Genomic DNA, 25,697 nt, shown 5'->3' on the forward strand with positions numbered 1-25,697 from the left:
CTGCAGTAGGATGTCATGTTAACAGTATAGTCGCAGTTAGCTACTTCCAGTGTGAATAAGCCCAACAGCAGTGTTGTGCAATACCTTTAAATGGAATGCATGAGACAAGACTACAGTAGCCTTTGAAATCTCAATATTGCGGCGCATCTGAATAGTTTTTGAAAAAATAATATGTAGCTTTTCTTCTGCTCTTCCAAGCACCTAAATTCACAAAAACGTGGTTGTAGCTTTCCAGACCCGTTTTAAATACCGTACAACATCTGGCCAGGCTGTTATTTTGTTAATCCATGTAGTAGGGCTGGCCGATATGACTGGCCGGTATGACTACAGGTCCAATCCTTGCAAATAACATCTGCATTAAAACATTCTTGGTTATTCACAGTAGCCTACTATGAACATTTCTCATAGTGAATTGTGCACGCAAAAAATTCAACACACCTAAATAAGTAGGGTACATCAATAGATTTATTTTAGCCTATTTGCAGAGCATTCATCAGGGCCTGTTATTTGGCTTTAGCACTTCTTTCCCTGCTTTCTTTGAAAGGCCTCTCTGCCTGTCCACTCTTCAGGATAAATCGTTAACTTACTTCTCTTTTTGCATGGCTTTATAGCTTTAGTTAAATGTCCAAATTCATTTTTTTTGGGGCAGCCGTGGTCTACTGGTTAGGGCTTCGGACTAGGGGTGAACGATTTTGGAAAAAAATCTAATTGCGATTTTTCTCACAAATATTGCGATTGCGATGCGATATGCGATTATTTTTAAGCTATCTTATTCAACAAAGACAAGCAATATATTACTCTATAGTATGACCAACACAAAAAGTTAAAACATAAACTGTTCTTTCCTCACATTATATATATATATATATATATATATATATATATATATATATACACACATACACACACACACACACACACACACACAGACACAGTGGGCAGTGCTTCAACTTGGCCAGCTTCACTTTCTCTGGGTCCGTGGGATCACGCGGTATCACAGCGGTATCATGGGACTTTAATTTGTATTTTTTCCAGTGAGGCGCTGCAACAACCCAAACAACCGTAGATGGCTCAAGTGAGCAGGGTGTCTCGTAAAAGAAATGGAGCCTGGAAAACCCTACACAGACTTCACTACAGACTTTAGCAGACTGGTTTAGAAATAATGTAATAGCCAGAAATATGCCTGCCCTGCCCTAATAAAGAAATATTTGGTTAACTGCGAGTGAATCCCGTTTGCAGCCGTAGAGGCATGGGACAAATTAAACATTCTGGTTTTCTCCGAGTGCAACGATGATAGACAGACATCATTTGGACAAAATATAGAGTATTAACCTCCGTTGCTCAGCCAAATGCCTTCCTGTTACGTCCCTGTTATCACGGAGTTACAGGCGATAAACGATTTTGATGGTCACAAGTTTACTTCATTAGGCACTGTTCGTTATTTATTTAAGGGGCTACCGGAGGAGTTTTGGGAGCATTAGTCCAAAAAGGCGTGACCCTCCCTCGCCAGCAATACATTTTTCTATGACCCTCCAAAGTGATTATGAAAAAATCACTGTCAACTTTTTCGGGTTTATAGCCTACTGTATTTTAACGTTTTCACATATTTGGCCATAAGCCGTTTATCATAGGCTATCACGAAACCAAACTACAAAGGCTTAACACTTTAACAGGGGGAATTAATTGGGCGCGAATCATGCTGAACGCTATTTCGCTACCTTAGAATAATAAGGTTCTATCTGCGTTTTGAGTAGGTACAACCGGACGATTGAAGCGGGACGAATGAAACATTCCGGTTTTCTCCGAGTGCAACGATGATAGACAGTCATCATTTGGACAAAACATGGAGCATATTAACCTCCGTTGCTCAGCCAAATGCCTTCCTGTTACGCCCTGGTATCGGAGTTACAAGCGATAAAAGCGATTTTTGATGGTCACAAGTTTACTTCATTAGCGTTTTTTTTTGGATTATTAAAGAGTGTTTTTCAAGGTTTGACTTCGTGCTTATTCAGTAGAGCATTTAGTGCTGTCCCCAATCCCAGACGTTCACATTGCATGTTTGTTTGTAATGGATGCAACCGCGAGATAGGCTATGCGTTTGACAATGAGTTGTTAACAGAACCAAGACATAGGCCTATAGCCCAGCAGCAATCTAGGGACTGATCGTTATTTATTGAAGGGGGCCACCGGAGGAATTTTGAGTGCTTCAGTTGGAAGTTGCATGACCCTCTCTTGCCTGCTAGAAATTGTTCAATGACCCTCCGACAGAATTGTTAAAAAAGAAATGACCCTCCCCTGCCAATTGTCTTCCGCCCGCGCCACAGCCACACACTTTGTGATAACGTTCTTAAATCAATCTTTCCGTGAGCTTGCATGCTACCAGTCCTTCCTTTTCAAATGTGTTGCCTGTTTGCACAATTTCACAAATAATCATATGTGATTAATAGTATGACAAATAATCCCTGTGCACGGGGACGAAACAATGCATGCCAACTTTTTCCGTGTTTATCACGTATTTTAACATTCCCAGCTGTCTTGCCGTTTTAATGTTTTCCCGTAGAATATCCCATATTTTAATACTCTCATAACAGCCCTGCCATCGGGCCTGTCTCGGTGTTGCCCTGTTGCTACCCCTTGCCCTTCCAACGAAACAGAGGTCTTCAAAACATCGTTTTCTTTGCTTGAAGGCGAACTTAGAGTGATGTTAACCTATTTAAGTTTAACGGGTAGCGATTGTCGTGAGAGCGCTGATTCATTGGCGCTTGCATGTTCGGCCATATGTCACGTCGCACCTGAGGCTACTCAGCTGCAAGAGAAATAATTTCCCCTGTTTGTATGTTCACTGCAAGTTGGCCTACCATAACTTACCAACTCTGCACTGTAGACTGGCTATTTATATTTTTCTGTGAAATAAGCAAATGTATTTGTTCAACTTTATGAAGCAGAATTACGCATAGGGTACTTGGAACATAATACATTTGACAAAGGACAGATGTATGTTGCTAGTGACAAAATATTAACTTTCAGTGTTTTACGATGTCTTTGTCATGGGGAAGTGTTTTTCCCCATGCATTTATTCTAGGTTACTGTCAGTGACTGCCATGAGAGAAGCGGGGTCTGTGTTGTGTTGCGTTAATTTATTTTCATTGGGCATACCGTGCCGTGCCGTGCCGTCCACAGCTCTTCAGTTCTGACAAAGCCAAAAATGCTCCTTTTGAAACAATGAGTGCAGGAAGCGCGTTTGTATGGTTATATTGCTTGACGGGGGGGGCCCCAAGCAGCTTTCAGCCATAAGGCTACTTTGAGAACATTTCAATTCACCCGACACTAATATTCAAAATGTTGAAAACTATTTTGGCATAGCCTATAAAGCAGTTTAATTAAATGGAATGTTAGTTGTAAACAAACGAGCTACTTGGTGAGGCTTGGCCTCACAGATGCTTCGTGCCTTAGATGGCAGGAAAAATCTTCAACGATAGGCCTATTAACTAACCACCCGATTCACGTTGGCTGGGGAAGGGGGCCATCAGACAATTGTGCCCAGTTAATCCGGCCCTGCCCCCAACAAATCACACCTTCCCACCTCTGACAGCTTAAAAGAAGTCAAGAGGACTCCTTACTCAGACCTATTCACAAACCTGCGGTTTTGAAATCCAATGCAGCTACAGGAGCTTCCAATCGCGAGGAAGCAATTTTGCATTGTAGGCATAACTAACATGCAATAACGCCGCCAACAACAACCAAAAAAAAAAACTAGGCTAATCATTGTCAACATGTAAATTAAATGTAACATTATTGTGAATCAAATTAAAATGTTCTCTTTTTTGCAAACGTAGGCATAGTAACAGAATAATTTAATAATGTTACAAAGATACTACATCAATCCGTATGTTTCATTAGGCTACTAGGCTATTTGTTTTGCCTTGATTCATTTAGGCTAGGCCTTTTTAATATGAATTTTAAGGCTAAAAGTAGCTCCTAACTGGCTTAATTTAGGAGCAACTCCTAAAAATAATGGTCGGTCACTCCTAACTTTAGGACTCCTAATTTTTTTCACAAAAAAGTAATTCACGAAGCATTTTAGACCTAAAAGTAGCACCTAAGTCTGGGACAGCTTAAATCGAGAGGACTCTAACTCACTAAGACCTATTAATAAATAGCTTTTTTTGTGGCATTTTACGTTGCGATGTTTTGAAATCGCAACAGGAGCTTCCAATCGCTTGAGGGAACAATTTTGCATTCATAAAAGGGATGCAATAACGCCACCAACAACAACCAAAACTACTCATTGTTAACATGTAAATGAAATGTAACGCTTCATTGTGAATCAAATTAAAATGTTCTCCTCTTTGCAAACGTAGCCTAGGGATATGGTGACAGATTAATTTAATAATGTTGCAAAGGTAGGCTACTGCATCAATCCATAGGCCTATGTTTCATTAAGCTACTAAGCTATTTGTTTTGCCTTACTCTTTATTCATTTAGGCTAGGCCTTTTTATTCAGTTATTAAATCATCTTCTGTCCTTCGCACTACTTGTGTAGCGCACGCATTCTCCGACCTGTCACCTGTCTGTCATCATCGGAAGAGAGGTGTTTGGAATTCCCGCGTTACAATCGTCAGCCAATCAAGGTGGTCACTTCAGTCAAGCTCGTGCATGAGTAATGACGTCATCCATAGCCACGAAGACTCACTCCTAGTTTAGGAGTTGTCTGAAAGGCTTTGTGAATAACTTTTAAGAGAAAACTCCAATCTAGGGCTGGGCGATATGGACCAAAACTTATATCCCGATATTTTGGGGCTGATTGGCGATATACGATATCGATACGATATTGATATTTCAAACAGAAAGAGCGAAGTGCTTCATATATTCACTCAACACAACAATTATGACAACACAGCCGGTTTTAATTATATTCATTTCAGACTGCTCTAAGAGCTGTGCAAAAAGGTGTAAACAATAACATATACCAATAGGCATACAGTTGCTCTGAGGGCTGTGCAAATAACAATATTCGGTCGACCCTGATTGGCAACAAAGGCCTACAGCTTTACAATAAAGGTAACACAAAACGCTACCGTTAAAAGCCAATATAATAAACCAATTGGCGTACAGATAGAGCTGTGCAAATAAGAATAAAGTAGGCTACACAGCACATTCCTGTTTGTAAATATTTAACTGCACAAGGAATAGGGCTGGGGGATATTGAGTGCGCTGACAGTAATCCTCCTGCCCCTGATAGGCCTACCACAGCTGTGGATAGTGTGGAATGTTCAAGTAATAACACAATCCAATGTGTGTCTCAATTGTCCCCCGCTGACCACCTCACACATTTCTCTAGATTTTGCAACAAACTTACATGACACAATGCCATAAAATATGCCAGTTTTAGGACACAGAATAATGTTTGTAATGATACCAGGTAGGCCAGGTATTGTCGAAGGTGCATGGTGAAGTGAAATTCTTACTTTGGAAAACAAACATTTGCCGATATCATCGCCGATCATCAGAATATTGCAACAGATTCTGTGTTCTGGACTGTAGGTAACTTGTTAAGCCAGTGGTTCTCAAACTTTTATTTCATTCCCCACTTTGATCAAGGGGCATGACTGATGATAGTGGAGATAGCGTGTTATCGAGGCAAGTCAGCATCTTGACGGTAGTCTATTAAAATATAAGTTTTCGATGTCCCAAACGGAGAGCCATACTTTATTGTTTTTAACGATCTCTATGCTACTCACAAAAATGTAGGCATGGGGACATGATTAAGTAGGTTATCCAACTGTCGTGTATTAAATTATTGTGATTACGAGCCAGTGGTTTTCAAACATTATGCGTGACTCGGACATCTAACTAAATGCAACAGGCTCATATCGCCCTCGCATTCGCAAAATGAGGACCAGTGTTTTGTCAAATTGCAAATAGCTATTCGTTTTAACTATTTTTTTATGATAGTAGCCTACAAAAAAGCACTTCATACTATCTTAATCTTGGAATATGGGGAGGGAAGTGGCGCGTCTGCAGTCAGCCAAATGTGAATGTAATTCTGCGGCATAAAGCAGATGTAATTGTTTATTGTACAGAAAAATAAAAATGACATGTCAAGCAGTCAATTGACTACATTGCAGTCAAGAAGTAGGGCAAATTAATTCTGAGAAACCAAAGCGTGGGTCATAGTTGTCTAAGCCTCTATTGGCGTAGCCTGTTAAAAACGCCGCCAGATAGTATTAAATCGGCAACAACATTGTTTTCTGCAGAAGCCTACCCAAGGCTACAGATTAATTCTGAACAGTTATTTCTCTACTGGCTCAATTATCACACCACTGTTTTGATTTGCGTAGTTGCGTTAACCCCAACACTGACAATAATGTAGACAGCAAATTTCGATTTCGATTTTCATTACCACCGTGTAGTCAAGCCTTAAGCCATACCCAAGTAGCCTAAATTGAGGTAATGTTTAATTATGCATGATTTATTTTGTTATTGAATTCGTAGGCTGGGATTACTCTCGGCAACAATTATGTAAGGGACGGCAGGTAGAGCGATGTACAGTGGCAGAGCGACGCACAGTGGCTGAAAGTGGTACTAAAGCTTCACGCAGCTTCACGCCGCGTAATCTTGTGAATGAAGTGGTCATTTGAAAGCGATGCCCACTGTGTATTGTGTGTGTGTGTGTGTATGTATATATATATATATATATATATATATATATATATATATATATATATTTTACACACACACACACACACACACTTATACTTACCTATACAATCTGTCACTGACATGTCTGCATATGAATGATGATTGCTTTTATCGGATAAAATGTAAGGAAACGGTGTGATGCATTTCTTAATTCGTTAACCGAACTTAATAAGTTCCGTTATTGGTTGATAAATGACATGGTTGCCTTTTCGTTTTGAGACAGGTTTGAGAATATTAAATGGTAATATTATACTAGCGTGAACATTGTGCTTTCATCGCGTTTGCACACAATCACAGTCGTTATGTCTCGTTTCGTCACTGCTGAACGAAGGTTTGCTTTATCCCAGAAGAAACCACACTCGTTTCACTTAGGCTATAAGCCTAGACTAAAACCGAGAAATCACGTGGTGGCATTTTCTATAACCTATGTCAATCTGTCGTTCTTTGAACTTTTTAAAAATGTTGGGATATGTCTGAGCTGCTTAGCCAAGTTCTATGTGTATTCCTTTTGAATGGCTTTGAAACATTTTACAAATTTCGTTCGTCCGTCTGTCCGTCGGCTTGCCTTCACTATCTGCGATGTATCCAAAATAGTTCCATATTTTAAAACTTCTACCTTTTGTTTTATCCACAAACCGAGGACTGTCAGCAAAGAACTTGTGTTTGATGTTTGCTGCGCACTCATTCACTCAGAGCTGCCTGCTTAGATAGATAGATAAATAGATAGATACTTTATTGATCCCCAAGGGGAAATTCAAGACATGCCCACTTGCCTAGATGTGTGCAAGGAGCACGGAGAGTGGGAGCAGTCCACAGCCACAGAATGCTATCATTTTAATAAACTAGCGATTCTAAAAACGTTGGATATCGTATCGTTTTTTGCATGAAGGCATTTTGATACCTTTCTAGTATCGGTACACCGTGCTGATGCAATACTAGTATGAACAGAACAGAGTGGACCAATGTTCCCTTTGATTTTTTTCAGCACAGCACTGGGCAAATATTTTTTTTTTTTTCCATGCACATACTTAAGTGTAAAACGTATTGAAAGTACTTCACTTTTGATCACTAAATTTATCATAACTTTTGAACAGATGTATGTTTCTTCAAATAAAGTTTTGGTAAATCATCCACAAAATTCACTGCATCACACATAGTTTTCTCTCTTGAAGACAAAAAAAGGCAAAAAAAGGGGGTTTTATGTGAATTAAATGAGATTGAAGATTTTCGGATATACATTAGGAGAGGATTTTCAGAGACTGCATTGTACTGCATCAAAATTGCCCTAAGTACTTTACACCATTTTATAGAACTAGTTCTTCTGAGTAGAATGATAAGTACTGTATATTTCATTGGTGGGTAGGGCTGGGCCCCGAACGTTGATGCTTTTATGACACCGACCAAAATGCTCCGATCAGGTATCGAAAAATGTATTATATTTCTAAGCCAAATTCAGATACATAAAGAAATAAATCTTAACGTCTGTTGGCTTCACTTCTGTGAAGAGATCTAAAGTGGCTGGTGATTGGCTGCATCACATAATGTTACAAAGGTCACACAGAAGGAGGGTTGAAATGAAGGATCTATGAACATTACTTTACCAAGAGAGGCTTCTACCTTTTGATTTTGAAAACTCCCTCACCTCCAATCATGACAGCTACAACATCATCCACACCACAATAAATGGTTTCTGGGTGAAATGGTGTCCTTTTGTCTCCACTGATTAGCATCTATTAGCTAATTATGTTAGCTATTTAAAAGTTTAAGGTAGTGCTGGGCGGTGTGACCAAAAATGTATACCATGGTATTTTTCAACATTCTTATGGTTTCAAGGTATATGACGGTATTTTTTTTCCCATGCATAATCAGATGTTCACAGCATTTTCTACAGGTTGAGAGGAATTGCAGTACATTGACTAAGGATGGTCTATTTTACTGTCATGATGTAGAATAACTCAACTCTAGTGGTAATGCAGTTTTGCATGGCCCCAGAAAATTATGCTGTTTACAAAGAGCCACTCATATTCACACACTCTCTTGGGTGCTCCTTGTTCATGTGGATGTGGATGTCTTGTTAGCCTGCCATGAGCTTCGGTTCGGTTCGCTAGGCAAAACATTAACAAAAAAAGTTCGTTTTGGTGCACTGATGACAGTCAGGATCATTTCTAACTAGCCAGCTAGTATTGCTCAGTGCATGTCTATAACACATGCTTTACTTGCTACCTGGATAATTTCAGCGAATATTCTTAAGGTGAGATGAGTAATAAGAACATTAAACTTCACTGTGTTCGGTGGGTTGCTAACTAACGACGTCACCTACTAGCCAGCTAGTTACAGCTGTTGAACAATCTCAATAGAAATCCCTTAACGTTTTTTTCCTTAACTAAAGAAACAATTTAAGGTATTCTGTGCAACACCCTTAAATAAACCCCTTACCTAAGGAGAAATTAAGCCTTAAGGGTCATACTTCAGGGGAAAGACTTATGGTGTTTTGTGTTTACCCTCACTATGCCTCGCAGTGGCACCATGCGTGCATGTGAAAAAAAGTCCCATCTGAAACACTGTCGCGCAGCGTTCCAAACATTGTGTAATCAAATACACCGGTATGGCGGTATATTAAAAAATCATATCATAACGAAAATATACACCGGTATACGGTGTGAACCGGTATACCGCCCAGCACTAGTTTAAGGTTTCCCTCAAGTGACAAGCATTATTATCATTATTGCATTAGAACAAATATCTCTTCTCCACAAAGTTGACAGTGTGGTTAAATCCACAGACATCACACTCTGTTTCATGGCACCTGCATTATGCTAAAGTTGCTAATTGTGGTTAAACTCATGACATGCTTCTGTCTATGGTGCTGAGGAGTTTGTTTGTATAGGCAAGTATTTTTATGTTAAGTTTCACCACAAAAGGAGAAAGTATTTTTGTTGTTGAAATTGATTTACAAACATATGGTATCGGAAAAAGTATCATTTAGGAACCAACATCAAAATCAAGGTATCGAAATTGGCGATAACGATAACCAGCCCTATTGGTGGGATTTAATATATTCAAGAAAGACGTGTTTTTGTATGAAGTGGTCTTATGTTCGGCACAGGCACAAAGGGTAGTTCGGTGCTTTTCTCAGGTACTTTATGAAGTAAGGAATAAATACGATCAACATAGACTTACCTCTAGTCTGTTAATAGTTTCTTCATTCCCCACAATCTCTTCCAATTTTAGGGGCCGGTATTTCTCTACCCTGCAACACAGTACAAACATTAACCAAGTCAGACAAGTTTTTTAAAACAACACTATGCAATAATTTGCTTCTTTTACAAATAATATTTGTAATATATTGTTGCATATTATGATTTTAAAGGCAACTAGATTTGACATCATCTTCAAACTCATTTTGATGATGTATGGTCATGTGAAGGCTAAACACAAACAACCACAAGTTCAAGTTCAAGTTACTTTATTAGTACCCAATACATGTTTGCATTAGAGTTCTCATACGGAAAAAAAACAAAGAACACAGAGGCACAAATCACGCATCATCCAACTTAAGACAATGGCAATACAGTACCGAAGAGTGACATTCCGTTTCCATGACGGCAGTGTCACTGGATCTAAACAAACTTTAAAAGTGGTTTCAATAGCATTGAATGTAGACATGTGGCATCATTTCTAGCTAATAAATTGTTTTAACTGCAGGCTATAGCCATTTAAACATGTTTTACCTGCTAGGCAGCAGTTTAGCCACATAACACTGACTCCCTGGCAGGTGTAACTAGGGTTGGGTATCGTTTGGGTTTTATCCGATACCGGTGCTAAATCGATACTTTTAAAACGGTGCTGATGCCGAAACGATGCCTGAACCGGTACTTTGTTTTTAAATTAAAATGGTCTAAAGCATGAATTGCTTTTTTATAGATAAGACAAATTTGAACATGAAATTGAACTGTTATATTCAATTTACTATCAATATCTCATTGCTCCTACACATAATACATTTAAATGTTAAAACAGCTTGCCATGGATGCACACACAATGGTAAGCTCTGCTTTCAAGTTTACCCAGTGTAGGCGGTTTGCCATAAGGTATGTTAAAGGTATGTTAAAACCGCTTGCCATAGAACCGCTTGCCATGGAACATCCATTGCCATAGAACTTCCAGAACTTTCATGGACAACGGCAGTTGCAAGCAAGCTAATCTAACAGGGACTCTACTTTCCAGTGAATTCAGTGTGTTCCCAAATGCTTCAAGAAATTTCATGTCTTCCCGCAATATTTTTGAACATATTAGGCTACATTATGTCGGTGTTGAAGTGTTTAGATTCCCAGCGATTGTAGTAGGCATGTTAACAGCAACTATGGCTATGCTAACACCAGTCAGCTGAGTTTAATTAGCGATAACGTACGGAGATGGTTCCGTAGCCTCTTTGACAGCTCAGTGACATCAGGTACGTAACCTATTTATGTTTTTGCCAGCTAACTTTTAACATGATCTTCATATTCATTGTGACGCTATATGGGCCTCATGCACATAAAAAGATTAATATCATGCCATTGTGTTGTTTAGAACACACCGTGAAATAAAGTTTTCACCTTACAACTTTGCTGATAACATTTCAAATAAATGCCAGTTAGCGCATTAGCAAGGATATTGTCTAAAGTATCCTGTTGATGTTGTTTCATAGCCTTTTGCTTGTGTGTAGTTAGGCCCACTGCTAGATTTTGACAGGAGCTCGTGATATCTTTAAAGTAAGCTACTAAGACGTTAGAGATGGCGCATGACATGCAGTGATGCCTCGTATAAAAAAAAAAAAAAAAAAAAAAAAAAAAAATCGCGATTTAAGCACCGAAATGAGGCACCGAATCCACGTTGTTATTCGATGCAGTTACTACCGTTTGCGTCGGCACCGGTGCCATATTAGAACCGTGTTTCGGTGCCCAACCCTAGGTGTAACAGAAAGAAACAAAATCCCAGTGGATATATTTCACGCCTTATCAAAGACTGGTGGCTGTTAAAAGTGACGTTTTTGCCTAAAAAATAAAGCCAAGACACGTCCGTGAACTTCAGGATTTTAACCACAGGCTGTGAAGTTAATAAATGCTGGTGTCTTTTACGTTGGAAACCCATGCTAAAACAAAACTCTCTAGTCACAAATATGATCGTGTGATTGAATATGATTGTGTGTAAATAATATATACTGCCGTATTTTCCGGACTATAAGTCCCACTTTTTTTTCATAGTTTGGCTGGTCCTGTAACTTTTAGGTGTGACTTTTATATCAAAATATATATAATTTAACATGTTTTTAAATGTCAGTCAGTATGAATTGACATGAATCCTACATGAAACATTACCGTCTACAGCCGCTAGAGGGCGCTCTAGGCTTGTGGAATGAGATCAGGAGCTTGGTGAACTTGCGACAGGTCAGACATTTTTTCGTACTTAAGCCCAAAAGTTAGAGTGGGTTTGGGGGTGTCACCACCGGGAAAATGTATGAAATATTGTTATGTTCTGCACAAGTTCTGCGCACTTTCAGTTAGAGATTAGGGCTCGCACTATGCCTAAAACAGTGTGCATACTGTAAATCCTTAAATTTACATGCCGGGATTCTATTTATAAATAAAGGCCAGCCCCCAAATAAGCCAGGGTAATAATTGCCTACTAGAGCCCGACCGATAAAGGATTTTGAAGGCCGATACCGATACAAATATTTGTTGATTTAAAAATCCGATATTCCGATATATATATATTTTTTCAGAAACGCGCAACAAAACATTTCCCTAACATTAGTTATTGAGTATATTAGAGTATTGAAACAAATATGATAATGCATAAACAAACTTGTTTATTTTTAAATAATATTGTCACAGTGGAACATCGAAATATATTCAAGTTCTGATAAATAAAATGTATAAAAATAGAAACTTAAGATATGAAACTTAGTCTTTTGAACAAAAACACAATAACAACAACCACCAAATCAAAGTTACCAGTATTGAAAGACTTGGTAAGCTTCATAAATATAACTTTGAACTAAGACTTAATAATTACAAAAAATAAGGATGACATTATCATCATCATCATCATCATTTGTATTATCATTAAACAAGATAAAGGTCACTCCTAAATGTTTGATGTGTGTAATAATTAGTCCCTATTGCCTTACAAGCTACCTTATAATTACAATGTCAGCTTGCTTATCCCTTTACCTGCACTTTTAAAATTATTTCCATCAAGCTACATCAAACCATTTTCAATCATCAGTTGCTGCCTGCCTTCTAAAACCTACTATTTAGTGATCTAAATCCATTATGTAACTTGTTAATGCTGCAGCTGAACGACACACTTGGCGTCATTGGATTTCACACACGTGTAAAAGAAAAGCTAACTTTTATGCACAAGCTACGTTTTGCACAAGCTACGTTTGATACTTTTCTCTATGTCTAAATGTTCACCTCGCAGACGCCTAACTTACATTTTACAATGCAGGGACTGTAACTACAGATATACTAGTTATAAATACAGTAATCATTACTTTATTTAGGCAGAATAAGTTCGTTGTGGTTTCCAAGCTCATTAATGTTAACGTTAGCGGTCTTCCACTGATATTCATGGCATTAGCTAGCTTTGTGGTTAGCTAGTCTATGAGCCATAATTTAGCAATGGATAACGTCATACTGCAAATTGTAAAACATACGCTTTCAAAATAACAGGCCAGGGAGAGATGATACGTCTCACATTGTCAAAAGTTAAAAGGACAGACAGTCAACTACACTGTAACAACGTAACTACTAGCTAATTCCGCTTCACTCTGGACTTATTTAACAGCAGCAAAACTGGACATTGTTTTCACGAATTTTGTCATGCTTATTTCAGTTAAGAGAACTGATGGGCTAAGCCCTCCATTTTTTTTCCGATAAGGATTGGTATTGTAGGCACCTGAAATTCTTAATCTACATAAAATGATGGTTCAAATTATACCAAATATGCTTTCGCCCTATTTATCGACACCGGCAGGTTGCACCAGACTGTCAAGGAGCTCAGTGATGGTCGTGTCCACATCTGGGAGCAGACCCCCAGGACACCATCCGCCGCTGTATTGGTGTTGTGATGGGCTACGTTGTACGACTGAAATGAATAAATATCAGAACAAGAGGCTTTTGCGCAATAGGTGAAGAATACAGAAAGATCAACGATAATGCGCCTTTAGGCTACTGTAGTGGAGTTTGTGAGACGGAAAACGTCAGGAAAACATTTTAAAGGTACCCTAATCTAATGCACTGTTGTGCATTTTAAATCAGAACTAAAGGAGGAATGTGAGGAGGCAGCTATTAACTGTAAAGAGTGCATCTACAATCGAAAATATCAATAGCATAATGTCCGGTCTATGGATGTTTGCTTCGTTGTTGACAGCGCAGGTCTTTGAGATTTCAAATGACACATTTTAGTTTTTAATCGGCCAAGCTGAAGAGCTGGTATCTAGTTTGTGCAACTATACTACATGCAAAAATGCATAGATTGAGTTATGACAAAAAACACCACTAGACTGTGGTAGTAAACGAACTAGATCCTAAAAGAAAGGTGCTAGCTTTCCTGGCTGAATGGTAGGCTATAAGCTATTAGCCTACACAACATAAATTGTGACTATGCTGGCAACCCAAATAAAATCTCCTGCGACCCACCTGTGGGTCGCGACCCAGTCTTTGGGAACCAATGACGTAGCCTACTAGCGGCGCATCATCATAAAGATACATTTAATCTGAATCACGCCCCGTTTTAGCGGAAAACAAGTTAACATTATATCATTGATTCCAATGGGAAAGACAGCTAGTAATCACACGTTGACGTTACATCTAGTTATTAATTCACAGGACATTCAACCATTTTACTAACACGGCAGTTATGAAGAATTATGTTTATGTAGCTTACTCATGTCGAAACTATGTACATTACCAACCTAATTCGTTTGCAATACCCCATGTTGAGAACAAATTTAGCATGTAACTACACTTACCATAATATCCCATGCGAAACTGTGGAACTTCAGTATAACATAGCCAATTATCTCACCTAGTTGTCGGAAATAGGCTACGTTCATATTACAAGTGATAGAATGAATGTGTGACTTATGTTTAGTTGATGTTATGACATGTAAAGTTAAGCTTGCTGAACTTAGTTATAGTCAGCCATGGGCAGTTTGACTGTGCCTATGATACATTTGTGACACTCCTGTTAGTAAACTGGAAAGAGCAAAACATAGGAACATGGTCACATTAATCCCATAAGATAACTCTTACAACAACCTCATTTTGTGCCTCTCACGTTTGTTTCAAGATTTAGTAAGTATAAGACCTTTTCGCTCCCCACTTCGATGCAGCATAGGTTTCCATTATATCAGTCATCTTTCCCCTAAAAAGGGGCGTGTACGTGCAGCACATACAACGTTCCATTCCATTCGTCAGTGTGTATTGTTTAGTTTCCGGTCTAGCTAGATCCTGTGGTGTTGTAGTTTGTAGCCCGGTGCATTAAGGGTTAACTTCTAAAAGCCAGCTGGCCAATGAGAGCGCGACCCCTGCGTCTCCACAGCAACCACAGAAAAACTTTTGAATGAAATCAAACGAAAGACACGAACCAACACAAACTAACGCGAACCAACGAGAATAATCTATCAATAAGAACTCAATAAGAAGAGAAAAGAAACCTGAACGAGAACATAAACCTGACTGGAGGGAAAACGATTGACAGGACTAACGTTAAATCGAATGGATTGAAGACATCCAGAAGACAAAACTTCAAACAGAACTGCAACTTTCTGAACTGCCTGTACTGCATCGAATGCTGGCTTCGGTCAGGTTTTTTTTATAGTGGATAAAATATCTGAATTGATGGCGAGCCTCCCAGAATCCCGAATCTGAACTTGCCTTCACACCACTGTGGTAGGACTGTAAGACTGACCCAGACTGACCTTTTGACTATTCCCTGACTTGACCCTTCCTGATAACTTCTGAACGAACTGAATTAATTAATTGTGACACATTGATTGTTTAACCCATTGATATTGATAAAACACTTTGTTGAATTGATTCACATACATACTATAATACACTGAATATTTATTGTATATATTTTTATTTTCTTGTAACATTGAAAAATCACATTGAATTAAATGTCATCATTATTCTAACCTAAACTTTAGCTTGTTGCATCCATCTACCTCCAGTAGTCTTATCTAGAAACTTCTGATTCTGGTCCAAGTAACCTATAGTAAATTGAGCCGAGTGCTACAAGTTGTTCTAACGTTATTAGTTGTTGCAACAGCATGTGAAAAAACTAAAGAGTTTCTTACACCAAACAGGAACGTTAATCTCGCGATAAATTCTGGAAATTCACAATTTCGTTGCAGTTTTTTAAAAAGAAAATAATTATGAAAAAAAAAGTCCAGTCCATACAACTTCATCTCAATTTCGAAAGAAATACTGGACTATGTTTAAAAAAAAAAAAAAAAAAAAAAAAACGGCAACGAAATTGTGAATTTCCAGAACGTGTTACTCCACACTCGCAATCGACTCCTCACGGACTTCCCCTAAAGACGCCAGCTGCAGCAGCAACATTTCCGGAAAGGTACTGGCTTGATGAAATTCATTCTGGACTCTCTATCCGACCACATAAAGACCTCGGGATACTTCGGTTTGGCTTTAGGGACCCTCTACTCACTACCACGTAAGTGTAATGTTGTTTGGAACTGTAGAAGAGGTATAAAAATAGCGTTTTGTAGCGGCGAAATGACTTGCCCTGGTCACTTCCAGGCTAACGAGTTTTGACTAAAACGGTAATATCGAACTCTCAAAACACATCCAAATGACATGATTTTGATGTCAACTCAACGTATGTACTCCCAATCATCCGTAAATTGATCTAAAGTGCATTTTACTCTGGATAATTCCTTTAAACTTTAGAATGCCCACCATTACACTGGAGATGTTAAACTTCTAAACTTTTTTTATTCTCCCACGACGATAGGCTACTTCAGGTAATTCGCTCATTAGCTCAGATCAGTGACTACCAGAGGAAACGCGGCGGAGAAAACTCAAACAAGTTAATGTTAAGACTATAGCGGTGTTACAGTTTCTCGTTGCAAAATCCAAATTTCACTGGAGCTCCATGTGCTTTTGTAGGCTACACGCAGTCTCAAAAACACTGTTTACAGCTTTTCGAGTCACTGTACGAGGTCATTTTTTTAATATAGCTATAATTTAGATACACTTATGGGGTGGGTACAATTGCGTTTTCTAAAGAATCTCCCGTCTTTGTTTTGTACAGAAATTAATATTATGTGACACATACATTAAAGGGGAAAAAAAAAAAGCCTTTATATAGCAGGCTACTTATATAAGGTCTGGAATTTAATTTAATATTGTTGTAATGGTAGGATAACTACACAGTTTACACAATAATTACACTGTGTTCTAAATATTGTATATCAATGCATTTATTGACTGTCAATTACCAAAAATCGTGGCTCTGTCTATCATCGAACAGTAGCCTATTTAATGCATTCTAATCCATTGTCAATCACTTCCGGGAACTTTTTGAAGTTTACATGAACCACGTGACCTTAACGAATTTTGAACACCCATTGTCGCAACTCTACCTTTATATGGCTCTGATTTAACCCACCGAGGGCAAGAGAAAAGTAGCCTAACAATATGTTTAACCTTGAGTTTATAGTCAGAGAGTGTAGCATATGGCCCGTGTTTGTTAGCTAACATTTTCTTTTTTTCCTTGGTCATATCGCTGCTGCAGGCCATAGCAGGCAGGCTATGCGAAAGTGAGAGAGATAAAGCCCGCCCTCTGATAGGTAGGTCTTCAAAAATAGCACAAGAGAGGCCAATCACTTGCCTATCAATCTCGCATGAAATCGACGATAGTCTCACTCCAGACTATGGGAAGTTGCCCCCCCCCGAAAAAATAACCTCTTCGGATCTACACGATTCACGTGAATGACATATTTTGATTAAAAAAACGGCGATTTTCGCCGAAAGGTGACTAGTTTGCAGATATGTATTACACAAGCGGGTAAGCCAGTTAATAGTGAATTACATTAGTCCAGCTTAGAGATGACCATGGTCTGAACAAGAAGTTGTGTGGAATCTTGTGTCAGATAAGGTCTGAGCTTCCTAATGTTGTAAAGCATAAACAGACATGATTTTGCAATAGAAGCTACATGCTCAGAGAAGTTAAGTCGGTCATCAATTACAACGCCCAAGTTACATGCCGATCTAGTTGGGGTCAGTGAAGCTGAGTCAAGCTGAATGTTAATCTGTTAGGGAATAGCTGTTTTAGCTGGAAACACAGCTTCAGCTGAAGGTGCTGATCTTTCATCCAGGCTGAAATATCCTTAAGGCATGCAGAAATCCAGTGGGAAATGCTAGTCATCAGGTGGGAAAGACAGGTAAAGTTGAGTGTCGTCTGCATAACAGTGATAGTCAAATCCATGGGAGCGAATGGTCTCACCTAAGGAAGTGGTGTAAATAGAGAAAAGCAAGGGTCCCAATACTGATCCCTGAGGCACACCTGTGGTGAGGTAATGAGACTTAGATACCTGTCCCTGCCAAGACACATTGAAAGAACGCCCTTTAAGGTAAGATTCAAACCAGTCAAGAGCTTTTCCAGAAATTCCCAGTTCAGATAGTATAGAAAGGAGAATGTCATGGTTAACAGTATCAAAGGCTGCAGATAAATCTAGTAGAAATAATTATGATTACTGAGCAGAGGGCTCTACTCTCAATGCTTCAGTCACAGACAGAAGGGCAGTTTCAGTAGAATGAATGACCACTCTTGAAACCAGACTGCATAGGGTCTAGTAGATTATTCTGATTAAGAAAGTCACAAACTTGCTCGAAGACCACTTTCTCCAAAACCTTTCACAAGAAAGGAAGAAAGGGAGACAGGTCTGTAGTTCTTCACCTCAGTTGGATTAAGTGTACTTTTCTTTAGCAGAGGTGTAACCCTAGCCTGTTTAAAAGAATAAGGAACTATTCCAGAACTGAGTGAAGCATTAAATACATGTGTGACTGCTGGTAGAACAGCGGGTGAGATAGACTGTAGAAGAGTGGACGAGACAGGATCCAATGGGCATGCTGTTGGACGACTTCGCTGAAGCAATTGAGAGAGCAATTGAGTCTAATGATGCTGTCATACACAAGGCAAAGCCCTCCTTATAGGTGCATCAAACTGAGCACTTATTTTAGCAACTTTTTCAGTGAAAAATGTTGCAAAGTCATCTGCTGACAGTGAAGTAGTTGATGGTGGTGGTGGAGGATTAAGAAGAGATTTGAAAGTAGAAAAAAAGTTTTCTACTGTCAGTGGCGCTCTCAATCTTGCTTTGATAGAATGCCTTTTTTGCAAGTGTAACAGTGGATGAAAAGGATGACAGCAAAGACTGGTAGTTACGAAGATCATTTCCATCTCTGGATTTACGCCATTTCCTCTCAGCAGCTCTAAGTTCTTTTCGTACTGAGACTATACTGGTCATCAGCCATGGATGACGAGGTTTAGAACGAGTAGGTCTTGAGGAAAGATGACATGCTGCATTCAGACAAGATGCCAGTGTAGAGCAGAGAGTCTCTGTAGCAAATATACAAATAAAAAATAAATATTTCTTCACAGACCCATTCTTGCATGCAAATTAGTCAACAAAATGATACCTATATGCAAATTAGCTCTCACAAAATAATGCAAAGAGTGTATATTTACACTAATTAAGTAACGACTTTCATAATTGCTTTGCCATGATGTTCTTGTAAAAGTGGAGTGGCACATGAACAAAACGGTTAAAAAAAAATCTAATTTGCATAATGTAACTGCAATATCCCATCTACAAGCATACTTTTGTATAATCATTTGTTATATTTGATACAATTTTAATATTATTTGCCCATAAAGCCATCAACCTATCTACTTACAGCCATATTATCAATACATTTCTTTGTTATGCATTTATATTCACTAATGTATTCAAGTATGCAAATTCTCTCATTAACTATGCGTGATATAAAAATGTCCCAAGCAGAAATGGATTCTACGCTAAAAAGTACTGTAGAATCAATTGAGAAAAGTTTGGTAGTGACCTTAAATCAGATCGTTCTGGGTTTTGCCCTGTCTATAACCTCGTAACTGACTTACCGGCTGAGTAATTCACTTTTTCCCGAAATCAATGCTAATGTGACGTAATTTACGTAAGGAGCATGCGACCAGAGCGGGTGAAAGCGTTGCACAGGAGCAAAATAACCGTATTCTCTGGATAAGAACGAAAGCATCGGACCACAACATTTCAGCAAAGTTTTGATGGATTGACAGTAGGCTATGAATGTGGCGAGTGCTGTTTATATGAAATCACATTTATCTACTAACAACTAGGACATTTCAGAAAAGTAAATGTAGACGTGGTGGCAACGAAGTAAGGGGCTACAACCCAATCTCTCGGTGCAGCTATCATAAGGGCTCTTACAGAGTCAACGCATCGCTACGCGATACGCCCCACAAGCATAACGCGATCGCTACGCCGTCGCCATTATGCGTCGATGCGTAGCAAAATGTGTCATACCAGTTTTTGATACGCGACGCACTGACGCATGCAATACTATGCCTATGTCAAGTATATGTTATATTTACAGAAGAAGGTTTGAATACAATGGCCAGAGAAGAGGGAAAATTATGCAAGCTTATCTTTCTTTTACGGTCTATGGAGCTCCACATTGTAGGTTACATGCTATTCATTGTGTATAACATGATTGTCACTTGGAGGAGACTTCAGACTTGTAGAGAACTTACATTAGTATAGTTAGCTAACCGCTGCTAACGTGCTAGCATCGTCACGTCAGAAAACCATGGGGCTGTGCACATGTGTTAAGTGTACATTTATTCACCATATATTAATAAAGTTGAAGTGGCTCTGCAATGTAGGCTATGTTTCCGTTTATTTACAGTACCATGTTCCTTACATGACATGACCCAGTGTCCTTGTAACATGCAGTCAATCTAGCACAGCGAATCACACTCACCTCCCGTCTCGTTTGTCACCCAACAAAGCTAGATATTACTTTTTATACGTGTCTCCATGTCATACTGGAGTCTTTTTGAGAATTCTAAATTAAATATGATCCGTGGCTCTCCAAAAGAGCCTCTTGGGATGTAACTTTTACAGACAGTACACCAGTGACTGCTACACCCTGTTGTGTGAGCGATGTATTGCATTTCACTTATCGGCTGCGTTGCTTGCGTCCACCGTGTAAACTATAAAAGGGAGCACGTCGCTCGCGTCACTAACGTTGCTTGCTCGCGTTGATTCTAACGGCTTGTGTCCATTATTGCGGCGCGTAGACGCTTGCAGACGCCTAGCCCTCTCTCCCGTCGCCGCTTGTGGGCGTGTATAGGCTAAAGTGTATGGTGTAACGTTTTATTTTTTGTAATTACACAATGCCAGCTAACGTAGGCTACTAAAGTGGAGGTAGCCTACTACTGTTAACATATTTTATTGAAACACTCACAAATATCACTGACATGTTCCTCCAAAGCACATTCTGTCTTGGTTCAAAATAAGCCAACAAGGTCTTTTTGATATGGTGCAGTGGCGAACTTGTTCTAAACTTAACTTCTTCGCCACTATATAGCTTAATATATTTTCATAAATACATGATTATCAGGCGGAACAAATATTTCTGGCAGGCTATTGTTCCGGACCGGAAGACTAGAGCAAAGGACAGAACTTGTTTACCGAAGATGTACTTTCATTGGCTAACCGCCTCGCGTTAACCGCTCTCATTTGCATAAAGTTCAGCCGAGCCCAACTTCTTGACGCGCCGCCTCTGTCCGAATGGCCACGCCGCCTTCCCAAGGTGCATTGCGGAAGCATAAACCACGCCTTGCCGCTCTCCATAGGAAATCAATGGGCTATGTGCGGCGCGGTGGGCTTTGCCGCGATAATGGACACGAGCCGTAAGAGCCCTAAGAGTTACACGAGTCAGACTACGTGCATGTTACATACGTCCCCTGAGCCTGCACAGAGAGCCTCGTCGACCAATAGGAAACTGTTGAAATTTGCTTCACCAGTCTCAACTGACGTCTACGTCTATGACTCTGTCCATATCTCTTACTGTCAAAACATACAGTCGGCAACTAGTCATAATGGTGGTTACAGCCCCCAGTTGCCGTGGTTACCGTGGCTGAAAAGCCACCGAGGGGGAAAACATTCATTTCAATGGCATGTAATCTATTGGAGGTTCACCGGCTTGAGTACAGAAAGCACCTATAAAAAATATTAAATCTTTTAGCAAACATCACTAAGCGGCACAAACACGTTTCAACTGAGAGTTATCTGTGTGTGTCAAGGAGGTTAAGGGTAACATTAAGTTCCCTCATTTTGCTAATTCAGTTGAACGGCCAGAACTGTCTCGAAAGTGTACTCATTGTAGAACTGCTTTCAATGGCGGACTGTGTAGCTTCGGTTTAGCAAGCTAACCTTTTTCCTTAACATCACATACCGTAAGTTGCATCTGAATTTATTCTCACATGAATGCACATTCCCTACAATGGCGTGGGAATAGTTTTAACAAAGTAATGTGTACCAGTTGGTTATGTTACACTGACAATATAAAGTTAGCCAGTTAGCAACCTAATGATGCTACCATTGAATATAGCTTCCAGAGAAATTTGTCATCAACATTGGGCAATCGAGGGTGAATTAAGTTGGTAGTTTTGGTTCCTTTTTGTAGGCGAACTTCAGAGGTCTGTTGGGAAGCATACAGGAAGGGGCGGAATGTGTGTAGTAAACTAAGTCCATGCATTTCTATGGATGCTGTGTCTCCCCATTATAAATTCTCTGGGCTACAATACAAAAACCAAGTCAAAAGCTGGGCCAAATATCCAGTCAAGAAAATCTGGTTGTGTACAGGTGACTGCTGCAATACTATCAATAATAGTTTTCTCTGTATGGAAATACTGCATTGTTCTACTACTGGCTCACAAAAACTTTGTTCTCTTAACGTAGATTCATACACCAAAGCTATGGAAAAATGTCAGCGGCTGATGGACACTTCTAGCATTGAGGCGGAAGAAGATGCGAGCGTCCACAAAAGGCAGTGCAGGGTCACGTGATGGTAAGACCTCTTAAATACAGACTACATTATTATTATTATATTTTTATATATATATATATATATATATTATTATTATTATTTACACAATTCAAATATTCTTTTTGCAATCAGTGCAGATTGTATGGTCTTTTAGGCCATCCTTAAAAATATTTTCGTTTGCCGTAACCCGACCGACCCTGTCAATTTAGAACCGACCCAAATATTTATTTTTTTCCCCTTTTAGTCCGACCGACTTGCGGGTTGTAAACTTGCGTTAATACCGACCGATTGTTTTTTACTCTAAACAACCAATACAAGCGCAATAAAATAATATTTCTTTTAGTAGGCCCAAGTATTGTGAATATAAATTGCCTACATGCAAGCGTGGCTCACTTAAAAAAACCTGTGGCGTCATCTCTACACCATTGGTTTCGCGATGTCACACTATGGCCTACGCCGTTTCATTCACACAAACTGATAAGCTGCTGGTCCGCTGGAGTCGTGGAGTGAAATTAGGCCCGGTGCTTCATCTGATAATTTGCTGCGCAGTTGATCAAGAAACTGCGGATCGATGAAAAAAAAAAGAAAGCGTTTCTGCTATCGATGTCATTAAACATGGAACCCTACAATTAAGTGGTGGTATGAGCATTCATTCAATCTTGGCGTCTCTTGCTTGAGAGAAAATGAAACTAATCGATAGCGTTGGTATCAAAGCTCGCTTCAACCTGTTGGAAGGCTATTTATTTATTTAACTGAAACTTAATAGAACGGCGTTGTTTTTGGAACTTCCTTAGAAACAGAGCAGAGACTGTATAATACACTGTATAGCATTGAGTATTGTATAGTCAAATTTCAATATAACGTGGCCAAGAGCTATTGTAGCCTTCTTTCTGGGTACATGTAGATGAGCCTTATGACCCAAAAAGTCTGCCATGACCGGGCCTCAGGTCAAAGAAGTTTGAGAAAGGCTGGTCTATATAACCTGCATCAGAATGAGGTTTGCAATGGTAGCCTGAAAACGCGGGTTGAAGACCCAGTCAGTTACGATCACGATATGCACATTTGTGTAAATTCATTCCTCGTAATCACCATGACCAAATTGTACTTTTTTTTTACTTTGAATCTTGAAAAAAAAAAAATATTGACCTACCTACCGACCCATTTTTAATTTTTTTTGGCTGTTACTGCAAACAAAAATATTTTTAAGGATGGCCTTATTTCAGATGAATCCGTTCCGCAAGCAAGAAAGCATTCCAGGATGGTGCGTGTGCCTGGAAGCCCTGTCTGTAAGTTAACATTTATACATGTATTTAAGAAACCAGTTGAGTCATATTTCCTACCATGGAACTACTGACATTCATGTTGATTATCCTGGTGCATATCATGTGGCTGTTCTGATGTATTTGTCTCTTCCTGCCTTTTTTTAGGTCAGCAGATGTCACTGCCTCCACCACCTGCATGTGAGTTTTTCTTTTTAGCGATTGTTTAATGTAACAGCATAGGTTTATCTTTTGCAAATGTCGTGCAAGAAACCTACCATAAATGAACTGACCAATATTCATATTTACTTTCTTTTTAGATGAGTCAACACCACACATTGCCGTCACATATTGCCGTCATCCTGCTCGACAGTCACTGAGCTGCAGGAGAGGAGGAACAAAATGCCCTCCCTCCAGGACTTGTACTCTGGGACCTAAGCGGGCAGAGACCATCACCAAAGACTCCACATATCCTGCACACACACTCTTTAACTTCCTCCCCTCTGGCAGGCGCTACAGATCCCTGCACACAAAAACAACCAGACACAAGAACAACTCCAGACCATACTAAGTCTGTACCGAGTCACATAGGCCTTTTATTGACACACACTGTTGAACTTCAAATTGAGTGGCAAATATAACCAAGAACTAACGTTCCCGGAACATTCAGCAAACTTCCCATGGGAACCAAAACTTACTCAAAAACTAACCTTCGGGGAACGTTTGGGAACCAAACACTGGGAACCATAAATTGTTAGCTGGGTGTATGTATGAGTTTAACAGGTGCGATAAAACCTAAAAAAAACCCATGTTATAATACCGGATCTCCTTATATGGGCAAAGATAAGCATGCACAATCTTGAAATTGAGCTAGTAAATAGAACGGATAATGCGTCCGATACAACTGGCTGGCTGAAACAAAAGTACATTCAAATATGCTTTGCAAACTTGTTAGGGTAACTTATCATTGAGTTGTGCGTTTGCCCGGCTTAAGGACGCCAACTTCACACATTTAATTTTCATTCCCAAAATCCCATTTAAACTGTATTCTATTTCAAGACTTTTTTTTAGTCTGCGGTATAAATTTGAGGATAACATTATGGCAGAGCAAACGCTGGAGGAAGAAAAACAACCACTTACACCAGGGAACTAGGATGGTGTAAATTAACGTTAGCGTTAGTGAAACATCGCAAAAGCTTACGCGTTTAATGTTGGTTGTAACTTACCACGGCAATTCATACGCATCAGCCAATCCTTTGGACACGATGTTGTGTTTCTTTGAGGTTATGTCCACATCCATTTCTGTTCTAACATGGTCATTTCTTTCGACAGCCATTTGACTAGTGTTTCTTTTATGACCGACAGAAACTCCCGCCGTTTCCCTCTGCACACTAAAAAAAAACTTCTTATTAGTAGTGTGAAACTAGCGACAGTAAAGAAAATTCCAATATGGCCGCCATTCGCGACTCCTTCAAAATAAAAGTCAGAACATAGTCATTACTTTTCCAATGAAAAAGTAATGAATATGTTTAAAAATTATTAATTTAAAACTGTATTGTGTTACCAAAGGGAAAGTAAAGTTCCTTTACTTTCC

At 39.3% G+C, this 25,697-nt stretch overlaps 1 protein-coding gene across 1 annotated transcript in view; it reads right to left on the reverse strand.

Annotated features, from left to right (window-relative positions):
* The window catches only part of rfc2 (replication factor C (activator 1) 2), a 32,988-nt gene extending 7,460 nt beyond the window's left edge, over positions 1-25,528 (reverse strand). Inside the window, exons 1-2 of the mRNA XM_048239970.1 lie at positions 25,330-25,528; positions 9,883-9,952 (exon numbers count right to left, since the gene is read on the reverse strand). Of these exons, the coding sequence (XP_048095927.1) occupies positions 9,883-9,952; positions 25,330-25,439 (180 nt within the window). The 5' untranslated portion in view covers positions 25,440-25,528. The remainder of the gene's footprint in view (positions 1-9,882; positions 9,953-25,329) is intronic.
* Positions 25,529-25,697: the final 169 nt, after the last annotated feature.

The sequence above is a fragment of the Alosa alosa genome, chromosome 3, assembly GCF_017589495.1.
Source record: "Alosa alosa isolate M-15738 ecotype Scorff River chromosome 3, AALO_Geno_1.1, whole genome shotgun sequence".
NCBI lineage: Eukaryota > Metazoa > Chordata > Actinopteri > Clupeiformes > Clupeidae > Alosa > Alosa alosa.